This window comes from Sphaerodactylus townsendi, linkage group LG02 (genome assembly GCF_021028975.2).
Source record: "Sphaerodactylus townsendi isolate TG3544 linkage group LG02, MPM_Stown_v2.3, whole genome shotgun sequence".
Classification (NCBI taxonomy): Eukaryota; Metazoa; Chordata; class Lepidosauria; order Squamata; family Sphaerodactylidae; genus Sphaerodactylus; species Sphaerodactylus townsendi.
The window spans coordinates 75,876,775-75,892,483 of record NC_059426.1 but is presented as its reverse complement, the minus strand read 5'-3'; the positions used below and the strand labels follow the sequence as shown (position 1 = coordinate 75,892,483).

The 15,709-nt window shown below is 40.6% G+C and overlaps 1 protein-coding gene across 4 annotated transcripts; it reads left to right on the top strand.

Moving 5' to 3' along the window:
- The first annotated feature begins 1,820 nt into the window (after positions 1-1,820).
- Positions 1,821-14,792, top strand: GAL (galanin and GMAP prepropeptide). Of its 4 annotated transcripts, none has more exons than XM_048486210.1 (7): positions 1,821-1,888; positions 2,584-2,664; positions 3,126-3,180; positions 5,610-5,675; positions 6,221-6,301; positions 9,557-9,634; positions 14,521-14,792. In XM_048486210.1, the coding sequence occupies exons 2-7, from the start codon at positions 2,584-2,586 to the stop codon at positions 14,580-14,582; spliced, it is 423 nt and encodes a 140-aa protein (XP_048342167.1). In that variant the 5' UTR covers positions 1,821-1,888; the 3' UTR covers positions 14,583-14,792. The 4 variants fall into 4 exon arrangements, with proteins under 4 accessions (XP_048342167.1, XP_048342165.1, XP_048342168.1 ...); XM_048486208.1 differs by lacking the exon at positions 1,821-1,888 and adding an exon at positions 2,008-2,267; XM_048486209.1 differs by lacking the exon at positions 1,821-1,888 and adding an exon at positions 2,350-2,456.
- The last annotated feature ends 917 nt before the right edge of the window (positions 14,793-15,709 follow it).

The window sequence follows — 15,709 nt, the reverse complement described above, 5'->3', positions numbered from 1 at the left end:
ATGCAAAAATCATTGTTTGGTCATGGTGGGGGAGGGTGGCTGCCCATAGGGGGGTGCCACCAAACTCAGGTTTTGTCCCATGGGCTCCAGTTTGCCTAGATACGCCTCTTGTCGCTTGGTGACATGGCTGACCTCATGTTCCTATAGAGACCGTATGCCTCTACTGCAGGGGTGTAACGAGGCAGCCCTGGGCAAACTGTAGCCCTGGCAAAACCTGGGTTGGATGCCCCCCCCATGGGCGGCCACTCCACCACAACCAAATTTTTTTGCACCAGGACATTGGTGCCTGCAGGGGGTGCATTTTTAGACATATCAGCACCAAATTTCAGCATATTATCAGGAGACTGTCCTTATGCTACTCCCCAAGTTTGGTGAGGTTTTGTTCAAGGAGTCCAAAGTTATGGACTCCCAAAGGGGGTGCCCCATCCCCCATTGTTTCCAATGGGAGCTAATAGGAGATGGGGGCTACAGTTTTGAGGATCCATAACTTTGGCCCCCCTGAACCAAACTGCACCAAACCTTGGGGGGGTGCCATCATCTCCAGATGATACCCTGAAATTTTGGTGCCGATACATCCAAAAATGCACCCCCTGCAGGAACATCCTAGAAATTTGTCCAAGAATCTTTGTTCTGCATTGAGTTTTCTGCATTGCTGTCAATGGGGGTTGCTGCAGGCTGTGGGGGGCACATTTCACTGAGAGAGGCACCAGTCTCCAAACTTTCAGGGTCTCACCCGGAGACTGCCCTGATGATACCCCAAGTTTGGTGCAGTTTGGTTCAGGGGCCAAAGTTATGGACCCTCAAAACTGTAGCCCCCATCTCCTATTAGCTCCCATTGGAAACAATGGGGGATAGGGGCACCCCCTTTGGGAGTCCATAACTTTGGACTCCCTGAACCAAACCTCACCAAACTTGGGGGGTAGCATAAGGATAGTCTCCTGATGATACACTGAAATTTTGGTGCCACTAGCCTAAAACTGCGCCCCCTGCAGGCCAAAAATGGAAAACCACTAAAATACCCAAAAACGAACCCAGCATTTTGATGCCCCCCACAAGGTGATGCCCTGGGCAGCTGCCCACCTTGCCCAATGGGCATTACGCCAGTGCTCTACTGATTAGCAACAACAAATGGGGCTCTAACTGATGTATAATTCATGTTGAGGCACACCCACCTGCCAGGGATGGGATTGCAGTCAATTCTAGCAGGTACTGAAGAGTGACTTGGAAGTAAGTCCTGACACTGAATGACACAAATAAATGTGTAGCTTGGAGATTGCGTGTGCAAGAGTAGGGTTGTTTTTTTTAAAGGTTTGCATGTTTGGGTTACTATTAGTTACCTGTGTATTTGCTCCTATACCTGGCAACACCTTAATGTGTTCTACCAGTGTTTTCAGCTCCAAACAAAACTGATCCTGAACTCGGGGATAGTGTAATTACATAATGAAGTTTAGGACAGCAATCTGTAGACTTCACAAGGAACTAGACCAGACTGCCCTGTACCTTAATAATAGATACCTTGATACTGTATGAAAAGTTAATGGCCTCTCTCGTGATTCAAAGGAATTTTAAATGAACTCTTTATCATCTGAGTATATGTGAGGTTGATGGGACTCCTAGAAAAGAAACTGAAATCCTGCCTTTGCCTGAATGCTGTAATTGACAAGCTGTGGATCTTATTAAGGAACCTAATAAACCTCCTTTCCCATCTTGTTCGACTTGGTGTCTGATCAGCTAAAGAGATAACTCTATTCAATTTAGCCGCCGCCTTCTCCTATAACAACAAAGAACTTCTGAAGTTGCCCGAGGAAGATAGAAGGGAGGGCAGTCTACCTAGAATACAGTTGTTTTCACTGCTCAGCCACGGTGGCCAGCCCAGGCGTAATGAAAGGTAATTGGTCAGGCTGTTATCCATCTGCAGCCTACGTCTTGCCTCGAAAAGCCACTAATTGAATTGCTGTAATTTTTTGCCCTTCCTAATGCACTGCCATGGCGAGGGGAAATGACCAAGGGATGTGGGCGGCTCTTGATTCCCGGGGGAGAGATGAGCAGCTCTTGCAAGGTTGAACCGCAGCCCATAAATAGCTGCGAAGGAGCGGGTACCTGCCGAGACCCTCCCCGCGCTTCTCTCCCGGCGCCCCAAGCACACCTGCCCAAGCACTCCTTCCGAGACATGCAGTGACGAGTCCCCGAGGGAGATCCGACAGCCCCCGACCTACGATCGAGCTCAGCTCCTTGAATATCAGAGCGGCATCCCTTGGCCCTCCAAGGTGCTTTCAGGATAAGTACACGGGTCTCCTCTGGCGACAACTTTTGGTGGGGGCGTTAACTTCCAAGAAAAGGAACTCCTTTAAGCCACCGCGTAAACGAAGTCATCGGCGGCGACTGCGGAGGGAGAGCGCCCGAGGCTTTGGCGAGTCCTTCTCCCTCTCCAAGAGCGGATCGTCGCGGCTAGTGGGGTTTGCTTGCTCGCTTTCCCCCATGCTTTTGGGATGGGCGGGAAGGGAAGGAGGGCTGTCAAAGTCCACGGCTGAGAGACTTAGGCTAGCAGGCGAGGGGTGACGGGGGTCTTGGTCTCCTTTTCAGATGCAGAGGTGCGCTGGTCTCCTGCTTGTTTCGTTCCTCTTCTGTGCCGCCCTCTCAGAGACGGTCGGACTGGTTTTGTCCGTAAGTATCACTTTTCAGACTTCGGCGCGAGTTCCTGCGGAGTGGATGAAGCGTGTGCTCTGCCTCTGCCTAGCTCTGCTCGTCAATCCCAAATTAACGTTTCAAATATAAACCACGACAGCACTCAAAACAAAGCAAATACTTGTTCCTTGAGAGCACAATGAAAGGCAGGGCGAAACCCTTTCAAGAATAATTTGAATCTGAAGATTTTATACCTCTGTGGGGAAAATGTGACTTGATGAAACAGGGAAATTAATTTTAAAAATTCCAGCAGATCATCTAAATTAAATATAACACCATATATTTATTTTGCATTCACAGGTTTAGAAGTGGAAGTTTTGTTTTGCAGAACATATGACCAGCCTCTTATAGATCATCTGTTTCCCCAGCTTATTCTTTTAAATGACGCTTGGTGTAAGATGAGCACCTAATAATCTTCTTCCAATTTTCCCTTCTGTAAGGCTAAAGAGAAAAGGGGCTGGACTATGAATAGTGCTGGTTATCTGCTTGGCCCACGTGAGTCCCAATATTTTACATTATTCAAATCTAGAGAATAAGTATCATAAAGATAGCCGAGCTCTTTGCATACTATAAATATCAACATTGCATGCCAGCTCTCTTCCCTACCTAGGGTGTGAACAGTGCAATCCTGTGCAATCCCTAATATCTAACTAGTATAATATGATTACACTGCAAATCATTACTGCACTGTCATGTTTGTTTTAATCTCCTTCATTTGAATATTGTGAATGCCAATTACAGTGCCATCTTAAGCAGACCTACTCTGGACTATTCAGTGGGGTTTAGGGTCCAGTGTTACCCTGCCAGTTCGATGTCAACAGTTCTTATTATTGTTCTAAGCAATGATTATTTCACAAATTCAATAGGTATACACACTGGCATCTCTGGGCACCTTTGCTGAATTAATTCATTTTATTTTCTAATTAGTGCGAAGAGGATTCTGGAAAAGGGCACCTTTTCATTTTCTGCCTTCCTTTCTTTCTGTGACTGAGTGGCAAGGATGACCTATTTCTGTCAGTTTGTAACTGTTCAAGGCACAATCCAGCAAAAGTTATTAATAACTGAATCCCGCCGAAAACAATGGAACAGTATTTAGGTTGGTTTGTGCCCTGGGCTTATGCTATATAATATTATATGGTACATACATCTGGGAAATAATTTTCACAGCACTGATCAGGTGTGCCATTTAGCATTTCCATTTGGAAGAGGGCAAAGTGATGGCTGAGGGTAAGGATTCACAATAAGGTTCAAAAGCCTGCAGTGCACATACTATAATGTTTTTCTGCAGTACTGATATCATTCATTCCCTTGCCTGATGTCATTTCTCCTAAACCATTGGACGCCTTCTGTCATTTCCCTGCACAATCCTAAGCTTTTAAACTTTTGGCAGCAAGTTCTAAGAGTTTCCATAACACTTGTAGAACAATCGTTGAGCTTTGTAATATATTTAGCTAAAGTGTTGAGCCCTGTCTTCTTTATTGCCTAGTTATACCTCCAGAATCCCCTGTTCAGCCTACCTTCTACTTTTAATTCCCAAATTTGAAGCTATAGGGGATTTACTGCACGAGGTGAAATTGACACAGAGGTTTTCGATTTCTCTTCTTTGAAGCTGTAGCTACATTAGATACACTTTGTCCATCTTTGATTTTCTATTAAAAAGGGTAGCATATACAGCACTAACATGCTCTGTTTTTATCACAAGGCTTCTTTCAGTCAGTTACTTAAAATTCCGTTTTCCCCTTTCTTGACACTGCAGCTATGAAAACTGAGGGTGCTATTTATACAGAAAGACCCACTGAAATTTCTCTAGAGGTGATGGCTGAAGGCTGTCTCCTAAAGAACTCTAAAATAAGTACCACACTGTGAGAGTATGACTTCACATATGTCAGAAAATTTACAGTATAACGAGATGCAATCATTATAAATTCATTTATCATGATTGACATTCATTATAAATATGAAGTGCAGAATCTATCATTGTTGCATTGTGGTGAAACTCTTTCCCATGAATATTTCTGAAATACATAATAAGGACAAATGTAAGCCTGGTGGTGGCCAGCACTCTAGCGAAGGATTGTGTGAAATACTGATAGTATAACTTTTTTGTACCATTTTTAGAGTGTTTTCAGATGACAAAAGCCCCCCCTTATTTATTTATTTTTTTGCTGTTCTACAAATTTTGGTCTGATTCAGCAACAGGTTTTGCAGCATAAATTGTGAGGAAGGAAGAGCAGGAGGAAAGGGAAAAAAGAAAAGTGTGCTCTAAGACTGTTCCTTATTTTGATTTTAATTATGAGCTACCATAAAAAGTAATCAAGAAAAAATGGACACAACACAAACACTTTTCTTTTTTTCCTTTGCACTTTTTGGGGGTAGGAACTATTTTCCTGCAATAATACAGAATACAAAAGCTGTTTCTTGGAAACAAAAATAATGGGTAAATATTACAATGTAATGTAAAGGAAAATATTTGAATGAGTACTGTAGATGTTTTGTCTTGTGAAATAACTACTGCTTCAAAGAATAGTCAACAGTCAGGTTAAAATTAAGTGAAACCATATTGTTCTACACATACTTTTAATAAAAAACAATCAACCTTCTCCCCAAAAAACTTGTCTGACTGTAAGTCTCACATACACTCCCTTTCATGCTTATATTTGCAATTGCTCAGCATTTTGGTTACAATTATTTGAGTTTACTTGGGGTGGTGGTGTAAAAGCCATAATGAAGGTCTTTAAAATAGTTATAAAAAAGTAAACTGTAAAAGATACGTGCCAGATATGAGGGTTTGTTCTATTTGTTGGCTTCAAATGAACAGTGATAAAATAGACTGTAGGCAGACAATTCTCCATGCCAAGTAGAGGAGATGTACTTATCTAGTTCCATTTTCTCTAAGGTTGGGTAATAGCCATCATCTGTTTCAGGTCGTATTCAACAGCTGCTCAAGGAAATGCCCAGTACAAGGGGGAGAGAAGTGCTACCTGGGGAATGTAAGATGGTTTTTGGAGATTTTTCATGTAAACTAACTGCAGTTTACTGTCGAAGCAACTGACAATTTATTCTGAAAAACTGAGGGAAGAACAGTAGAATCAATTTTTAAAAAAGACTTGACACCAATGGGCTGCATACTTTGTGCACCCTCTTTCAACCAAGACTTTACAGGAGTGAACAAAGAAGGGTAATATTCTAAAGGAGGTGTTTGCTAAAATTCAGCAGTGATGGCTCAGTTCCACAGTTGGCTGAGCCAATGGATAGGTGGCTGGAGTGTGACATGCAGCTGCACCATGGCAATTTGTAATATTGTGCTGGTGCTGCTAGTTACGTGATGGTGTTGCTGTCAGACAACTGATGTGAAGTGAAATTCATCTTTCCATTTGTTAACCTTGGCATCATTCCATTACAAGTGTCTGTTACATTCATTTTCAAAAATTAAAAAAAATTACTCTTTACCAAGTATATTGATAATTAAGAATCTCCTAACACACTGCACTATTATAGAGCAATAAAACCTCTTTTGTGTCTCATTTTTCAACAGATGCAATAGACAGAGTTTTTAATGACAAGCATGGTCTAGCTGGTAAACGTGACATAGAGCCTGAAGAAAATATAAAAGCAGGTAATAGAATTACCTTCTTCCTTTGTGTGGCTTTCAGAGACAGCTGATCAGCAGCCCAGCAAACAATGTTTGTTACTTTTGTAAAGGGAGGCTCCTTCTGAGATCACCAAATGGACATCTTTGAATAGTTTCTGATCTTTCTAATCACCTGGTAGCAAGGATAGATAGCTGGTAGCAGATTGTATAGCCTGTTTTACCTCCTGGTATTTACATTGAGAGTTTCTCTCCCTCTCAGGGACTTTCCTCAAACTTTTCTTGATAGCTGCAATTCTCTCATTCCCAAAGGGCATTTAGTGAAAGTTTTGCTGTATCATGACCCACATATCAAAAATATTATTTCCTCCCACAATAATCTTTAGGCTACCATCTTCCCCTCTCTTAAAGTACCCTGCCCATCATCAACTAAAGTCTATACCTTTTATATTATAGCTCCCACTCTGGGACAGGTTTCCTAAAGTGAGTGGGGCACCATCTGTAAAAAAATTTAGGAGGTGCTGTAAGCTATTTTATTTGCCAGGACTTTCGCTTGCTGGACATAAAGCCATGTAATATCAAACCATCCACTAGAGGGAGCAAAACACACGTGGAACAAGAGCCCTCTTTTAACAGGAAAACAATAGCAAGAAAAGCGAGAATACAGAAAGGCCCTTTATATTCTGCATTGCAATTTATAACCCACTTTAAACCATGAGAAAAGGAATGATATAAATATGTGAATAAATGAACAATACAAAACTGCCTTTAATTTTATACTGAATCAGATTATTGGTCTATTAAGGACTACTTTGACCACAGGCAGGTCTCAGATTTTGAATGAATGTAGTGTAAACAATCTCCATTTCTTAATACTATGTATACACAGTCTGTTTCTTAATACTCCATTTTTTAATACTATGGCTCATTAGGAATTGATGCAAGGGTTAGGGGTAAACAATTTTCTTCACTATTTCTGGTCCATCTCGCCCTAAACTTCAGCAGACTAGCTTAACAGTGCTCTGTTGCATGTTACAGAAGTGACAGTAGAGGTTCAGAGACAGGTGAGCAAGAAAATGCCCATCTTAATCTGAGAACTTGAGTGAGAGAGATGGGTGCTTGTAATTTTATTGTGGTTTTAACTGGAAATGTTTTAACTATCATTGTAAGCAGTCTTGAACCATTCGGAAAAAAAGAATATAAATCTTTATAAAAATAAATAGTACAGAAAGGAGGTATTTTTACCTTTTGCTCTCTATGCTACATAGAAAACTGGGGGGGGGGGACCACGAGACATGAGTCCTCATCTTCAATCCGCGGTACCACAACACTTTAAGAGTTCTGTCCTTTTTGTTCTGTAGAGTTCTGTAGAAAGAGTCATAGGAGGTGCAGTTAATTAGGATCAGAAGAAGGGTTTCTCCTCTGATCCAAATAAATCCTCTTCTTTCCAAATTCCTTCTGTTGCTAAAGGCCAGAGACCTTACAAGCTAGTCCTGGATTGGGAGGGAGGCTGAACTAGGTTTAGGGAGATGAATGCTTCCTGAGATACTTTAAGCTATGAGAGGCTCAAGCAGGACAAGTTACTTTACCTCGACCAGTGGTGGCGAATCTATGGCACCCATGCCAGAGGTGGCACTCAGAGCCCTCTCTGTGGGCACACGCACACAGAGTTCGTCATGGGGGGGGGGCGAAAATCATCCCACGCACACATCTAGGCTGGGCTGAGCCACTGGGCACGACATGCGCACTGTGGCGAGCAGGTAGGACTCGGCTGGGAGGGCTGGTGCCTATGCTTACTCTTTTACCTGGGAGTAAGCTCAGTTGCTGGCAATGGGGCTTGCTTCTGCTTAAGCCCTCCTAGGGTCGTGATTCACCCGTTCAAAGCATTGCACAGTTGCTTCAAAGCAAAACCACCAACTACTACCAAGCTTACTCCCGGGTAATGCACGCTTTGGAGCCAACCATTTTTTCTTAACTAAAACCTCAGTATTCAGGTTAAATTGCCATGTTGGCACTTTACGATAAATAAGTGGGTTTTGGGTTGCAGTTTGGGCACTCGGTCTCGAAAAGGTTCACCATCACTGACCTAGACATACATAGGTTCCTTCTTTTAAGAAAATTAAACTGGCGTCCAATTGTCATCAGATTCAGTGGCTCCTGGAGGTCAGTAAACCTGTTTAGACTGTATTAGGCCATCTAAAGTGACCCCATGGCACAGAATTGGTAGGCTGCAGTACTACAGCCCAAGCTCTGCTCATGACCCAAGTTAGAGCTCAACAGAAGTCAGTTTCAAGTCGCTGGCTTAAAGGTGACTCAACCTTCCATTCTTCCAAAGTCAGTAAAATGAGTACCCAGCTTTCTGGGGATAAAGCATAGATGGCTGGGGAAGGCAATAGCAAACCACCCCTTAAACACAATCTGCCTCGTAAATGTCATGATGTGACATCACCCCATTACTTCATATTTATTTTAGGTCACCTTAATACTTTTCAAAAATGCAATTGACCCGGTTTTGAAATGAAGCTCCACTGTTGGAGAAAGATACTGAAATGGTCAATGTTATTGTGTTGGTAAGAGAGACCGATCATAGCTAGAGAACTATGCATTATCAATTCTATAGTACAGCCCCAAGCAGAATTATCCTATTCTAACAACCCAATCCTGAGTGGGCTGGGTGAGGATGGTGCCAGTCCAGTGCCATCCTACCTCCTCCAAAGGGCTTTCCCGTGGAATGGGAAGCCTGAAAAACAAAAGCAAGTTAGAATGGTCCAAGAATTAGCAGATACGCCACAGAAAAAGTGGTGTATCTCTGAACTACCCCTGCCAGTGCACAGGGGCCGGGTGGGCCAGTGAAATCCAATTAAGGTTGACTTCACCCTCTGGTCTGCCCCAAAACATCCTGACCACACCAGCACAGCAATTTGTGCCAGCAGGGTGGGCAAGATAGGCAGTTTCTGGATCAGGCGCTCCAGAGCTGTATGGCACCTGCCTGTAAGATTAAGTAACTCCCTCACAGGTACATTTGTCCCTTGCACCAGCAGGGTGTGCAGCCACACCAGCAGAGGGGTGTGTCAGCTCCAGAGGGGGATTTGCCCCACACTCTGGATTCATCTATTAAAGTCAGTGTGTTTACAATAGTATAATTCTGTTCAGAGTTATGCTGTTTCCTAAAAATTCTCCTTACATCTTCAGATGTACTGTTATTGTGATTAGTCCCACCCCTCCAACTTGAATTTTGTTACCTAAACAACAAATGCAGTAATTCCTGATTAATTTTTCCAGATACTTTTGGAAGAACACAGACAGATGACAATGTTGTGCGTACAGTTATTGAATTTTTGACCTACTTACATCTTAAAGGTTAGTAGTATAGCTTTATTAGTAATATTGAATATCTTATTGTTCAGTCCTTACTTAAATCAGATTCTTAATTATAAACTGGGCCTTTTAAGGTTCCTAGAATATTGTAGAATTCAGCACTTAGATTCCAGTGTTGCTAACATGAACTTAATTTTCAGAAATTTAATAATGGTGTCAGCAACCGTAGATAGTATCAACAACAGTCATTATGGTGAGACAGTTATGCCAGAACCTGGCTTCTGTAATCAGAGATGAAGCTAGGACTGATACTTAGGATATCCTTCTAAGCAGATTAACATTTGGACACTGGAACTGAAAATATGGAGTATGACTGAGGGGCCATGCAGTGCAAAACAGGAGTAGGTAGGAGATATTTATAGGTTCATAGGGTCAGCTGGAACTAATCATAGTATTCAAAGAAGGTGGGTAGCTGAGAAACAATTGTCTCCTGAAAACTATGCCTCTGTTCACCAGAAAAAAGACCTTGAGTATAATAATAAGGCCCTGGGTTCAGGATTGGCCAGCTTTGATACAATAAGGCTTTATTTTTATTTTATTTTTATTTATTTATGGGATTTCTATACCGCCCAATCCCCAAAGGGATTATTTCATGTTCCACTCGTGAAAGCCTTATACCTTGGTCATCTAGCTGCCAACTGTAAGCACTGGTGATAATGAGTGGTCAAAGAGAATAAGCACTGTAGATTTCAGATCTAGGAATCTACAGGCAAGTCCTGAAAAGGTGAAAATACTATTCCTTTAAGCAAAAGCAATGGACTATCCAGTTTTGTGTTTAAACTGAGGTATCAGTTGCTACTTGTGGAAAATATATATAGCTGGGGTATTTATTATATGTATAGCCTGTGCACAGCCCAGTTTAAGCAAGATGTTGTCCCAGTGCAGGTAAGTTCCTCTGTGTCCCTGGGCCCTGCATCATGTTTAAATCTGGTCTTTGGAGCAAAATGCACAAGTAGTGCACAGGGCCTGTAAAACATTTCTTTTCACCCAAGACCTTTTATTGACCTGATTTGTACTGAGGTTACAATGTTGGTCCTCTTGTGCGCCGCCCTGAGCCCTTCGGGGGAGGGCGGGTTATAAATGTAAATAAATCAATAAATGTATAGATATTTACTTCACAAAAGGGAGCTACACATTTGGCCTGCCCTGGGTGACTCAGTAAGCAAGATGAATTGTACTTCAACCTGACATGCAAAGTCTTAGAGGAAAATGTCAACCAAATATTTGAGATCAAATGAGCCTAGATGTGATAGCAAAAGTTCTTTCCAGAAGAACATGTCTGCTTTGAGGCTATAAAAAGGCAGTAATTAAATATTTTAAATCAGTCAATATGTGGTGTTCTGCAATCCATTTGCTTGTAGCTGAAGGCAAGCTAAGAACAGAAAACCTTATTCCATTCCCCACACATTTGGACAGGAGCACCTGCAGAGAGCTTTGTGCTCTGCTACTGCCAACTTGTTGGTGGTCCCCATTCCTAGGTTATCTGGGTGTTCTTGACCAGGGGCAGAGCCTTTTTGGCCCTGGTCCCAGTCTGGTGCAATGCTCGGTCAATGAGACCTGGACCCTATGGGACTTATCACAGTTCCACAGGGCCTGTAAGACAGAACTATTCCACCAAACCGTTGGTTGAGGGCAGCAAGAGTATTCCATCTAGCTGGCCTACTTTCCCCTTTCCTTTCCTTTCCTTTCCTTCCCCCCCTTTCCCTTTTTTCCATTTTATGTTGACATTGTAGTGGTTTTTTGATTCCAATCCAAATTCTGAATTTTTTAGTGCCAGAGTTTTGATAGTTTCATGTTTTTTTTTAATGTTGATAGCTGACTGGAATTTTAATTGTATTATCATTGTTGTAAGCCATCTTGAGTCTGAAAGAGGAAGGGCAGCCTAAAAGTCCAATTAATAAATAAATGTTATAATTTTTAAATTGTCACACTTTATTCTTGTAATTACCATCTTCGAAAATACTTAATTTCGCTTCAGATTTAGCATTGTCTCAACATTTTACTTGAAGATTTAATATAAAGAATCAAAGAAGTAGATTTTCCAGTTCAAAATGAGTTCCTAATTATTTCAGAAAATTGCTGATGAAATAAATTGTTTTGTCATTCCAAAATTTCATCAGGTCATTTAGGCTAGATGGAATTGCCTGCTAAAAAGTCTGCTGTATAGACATTGTTTGTACTAGGAGGGAATAATGATGTTGAGATGAAAGGCTAGCTCTGTAATTGCAAGCATTATGATAGTACTGTTAGCAATGAGGTAGCCTTTGATTCAAAGCCTGCCAATTCGGTACCATACATTTTCTCAATATGGAATTAGGGACACAGGCTGAGGTACAACAAAGGTGTTCGTGGATTAATCAGCCTTATGCAGTAGCAAGGACAGCACAAATACATCATCATCGCTATTACCTTACAGAGGACAGCTCCACACTACATCTTCAGAGATCCTAGATATTCAAGGAGCAGCAAACTGTAATTCAATTTATTGTGCCTCCTGAGGATAATATGAATTGATTATAACACAATTATTCAAATGATTGATGCTATGATAAGAAATATTTATCTGTAAGAGCATAAGAAAAGCTGGATCAGTCCAGTGGCCCACTTAGCCCAATATCCTGTTTCCCACAATGGGAGGGCTGCCAGTTATGACTTGACAACCAGCAGGAGACTGCGGAGCAGGGACATGGATGGCCATTGGTATGGCATCATGTCTGGGGAAAACCCAGAAGGTATATCATACCTCTATGGGTATCACCATAAATTCTATTGTGGAACTATAGAGTTTCTGGTTATATCTCAGGGGACTGACTTCACTTCTAGGTTTTTTGTGGAAGTGATGTTATGCTATTGTCCCAATCTCCTTTCTAGGCAGTGGAGAGGCTGGAGCAGGGGATCTCTATCCTCACCAGAGGGTTGGCAGCACTACACAGTGGCCACCAGATGCTTCTGGGGAATCTATAATCCATACATGGAGGCTAAAGCTCCCTGCATTGTTGCCCCTCAGCACTTTGTCTTCAGAGAGATACTGCCTCTGAACATACCATTACATCAGCTGAAACAATATCAGGGGAAAACTAGAAAAATATATAATTATATCTCTTTGGGTTGATATTGCATGCAAAAACATTTCTATAAAGCATGGGGTCTTCCTATAGATATTATATTAAAATTTACTTATTTAAATATTCTAGGTTTTTCCCTTGAAGGGACCCAAAGCAGCTTCCAGCAGTTAGAGAAACACATTATAAATAAAACAATAAAAAATGACAAACTACATTCCAGTCTTGGGGTGTCCTGTATTCAGTGACTGACTCATTTGAAAGCACAGACTGTGAACCATTGGCTAATCCAAAGGGCCAAATGCTCTTAGTCTCCAGCTCATGACTAAGGACTTAAGCATCTGGCCTCTCTTAACTCTTATGTCTGCAGGCTGGAAAGAGACAAAATGAAGCTGGCAAAATTCTCCCCATAATATATGGAGGGGGAGGGGGGAAGAGAAAGAAACTTGCATTTGCTTTTGAAAGAAGAGTTATGCAGAGAACATGCATCCCATACATTCATTATGACGGTTCAATGTTCAAGAGAAATACATGTTACTGTGTTTTTATATTGAAACATTTTATTTAATATTGAAACAAAAAATACATGTTTCTGTGTTTTTATATTCATTATCACTTTGAAAATGGATGTGTGTGAGGTGGTGCACAGGTATTTGAGTTTGAAACAGAACCATACTCCATCTGGTTGAATGTCCTCTGGTTAAAGACTTTATCGCTTCTTTCTTCTATCAAGGGTATAGTGTACTGTTGGTGCAAAATAAATGGTACTACGAGTAATAGATTTCTATTGTACCACCACCAAGCAGCCAGACATTCTAATTCCTAATGATCCCGACAGTCACAATGGTTTTCAGATTATAATTTCAAAATTCTATTCCAAACTCTAAATAGCCATACTTTGAAGATTTTTTTTCTGAAGCATTCTCTTTTAACAAGTGATTAGTGAAAAACTTGAAAAGTGCCCAAATCCATGCATCCTCTTCTCATGAATAAGTATTTTGCCTCACTGTGGATGTACTGTAATAATGAACAAATGCAAAGTTTTAAAATAATCATAGTAGAGTAAAATTCTCCTGTGATTAATATACAACAGAACACGAGCAAACAAAAGCAGGGCTTTCCCCACAAAACACTACAGTAAGTACAACACATTAACTACATTTTAGAAATGCATCCTTAAATTCCAACAGTCACCTCTCCCCTGTCTTCTTTGGTTTGAGTGGAAATACTCAGAATTTTTGTTCTCACTCTAGTTTTCTTGTACACATACAGAGTTCATTTAATTTTAGTCCTGAACCAGGGCTTTCTGGCCCAGTAAAGGTCTTTTCATTGTATCTACACAGCTGCAACTGTGGGAAACAGTCTATAGGGAACAAATTAAGTTGCAATATACAAATATATATATTTGCTCGGTTTTTTGAGGGAAAATATATAAGACCTCCTTGCCTTCTATCATTTTAGAAATCAATGCTAGTTGTCCAGATTCAAGGTAAGCACTCTTCCCACCATCTCCATTCATTTGCCGTTTAATTTTAGTCCCGAACAGGTCTTTGTTGTCCAGTAAGGGTCCTAGAATTACATCTACACAACTGCAACATTACTGTTAATCTATTTCCATGGAACTGAGTTGCCAAATACAAGTATAAATTTACTTGATTTTCTGAGGAAAAATGTCTAGGATATTTTCGCCTTCTATCATTTTAGAAATGAATACTAGTTGTCCAGATTTAAAACTAACTCTTTCCCCACTTCGTTCTTTGATGTATCTATTGCACTCATTTTCATATATTTTTATTTATTTTGCAGAAACTGGTGCTCTTGACAATATATCTACAACAGTTTCTTCAGAAGAAACAAATAAGTCTTGAAAGAGAATGTATTTATACTCTGTTATGAATTAAGATAATCTAACTGGAACTTTGAACAAAACCAAATGTTGTCTTTTGTTTACATTGATCTTCTACACAGTTACTCATGATAAACCTCTTTTTGTCTTTTCTTTCTTCTGTGATGTCATATTGTAAAACAGTTATTTGACAATTATTTGACTTTGGATAAATTACAAAATAAAAAACAATTAGCAGCTGCGACTTGTTTCATTTTCCTTTAATATTTTGGAGCTTCTGTAGAGAGGTATAGACAAGGAACAAAAGGAGGAAATTATCTTATAAATAATTTCTTTTTCAAAGGTTAGTAGTGATGATTGGGGAATTCAACCAGATTTACCATGGCCCTAAAGAGAATACATATGAATTATTTGTCTTACAGATAATTTACTATGGCTATCTTTATCTCTTTTAAATTCTTGGCATTTGTCAAATTTGCAGATTTTTAATGTACATCATGTGTCATCTTTCTATTTTTATTCTGGCTAGCAGCTTCAAAAGCTGGATGGGCCTGAGCTTCTCTGGACTTCTAAGAGGGCGAAGGTGATTGTCAACTCGGCTGAGTAACCAGGAACAATATAATATTGCTGAATGTTATGCTTATCCATTATAGCAAAAACAACACAGAATCCTGTGTTATCTGCAGGCAGCCATTTTATTTTGGCATAAACTTTCACAGTCTCTAATCTATTACATGTATCTGTTCATGACACCTGCAGTTGCAGTAAGAAAAAAAGGATGGAAAACAGTGAGACTTTACTATGCTTCCCCAACAAAAAGGCATAAATCTATACATTTGGCCAAGGAACTCTAAGAAAAGGAGAGTAAGTGCAGCCAACAAACATGGCAGCAGAAAATGAACAAACTACCTGAAGAGGAGAAATTTGTCTCACCAGCTTCTTTGGTTCCATAGTCACTTAACTTTGTATCCCTTGTAAAGTAACCAAATCCAGAGGGATACTCATGCTAGTTGGTGCCTAAAGAAACAGGAGTTTTGTGGCACCTTCACAATGATTATGATTTTGTTCCAGCTTAAGCTTCCACAGACCACTTTATTCAATTTTAACTTATGCTAGAATGCAAGTCGCCACTGAGGATAAAAATGGGCA

What these genes read in the sequence shown, in the direction of transcription:
- GAL (XM_048486210.1), top strand. Translation starts at nt 2,584, where the DNA reads ATGCAGAGGTGCGCTGGTCTCCTGCTTGTTTCGTTCCTCTTCTGTGCC. An exon ending in TGAAGAAAATATAAAAGCAG is followed by an intron (nt 6,302 to 9,556) that starts GTAATAGAATTA and finishes TAATTTTTCCAG; the next exon opens with ATACTTTTGGAAGAACACAG. An exon ending in GACCTACTTACATCTTAAAG is followed by an intron (nt 9,635 to 14,520) that starts GTTAGTAGTATA and finishes TTTATTTTGCAG; the next exon opens with AAACTGGTGCTCTTGACAAT.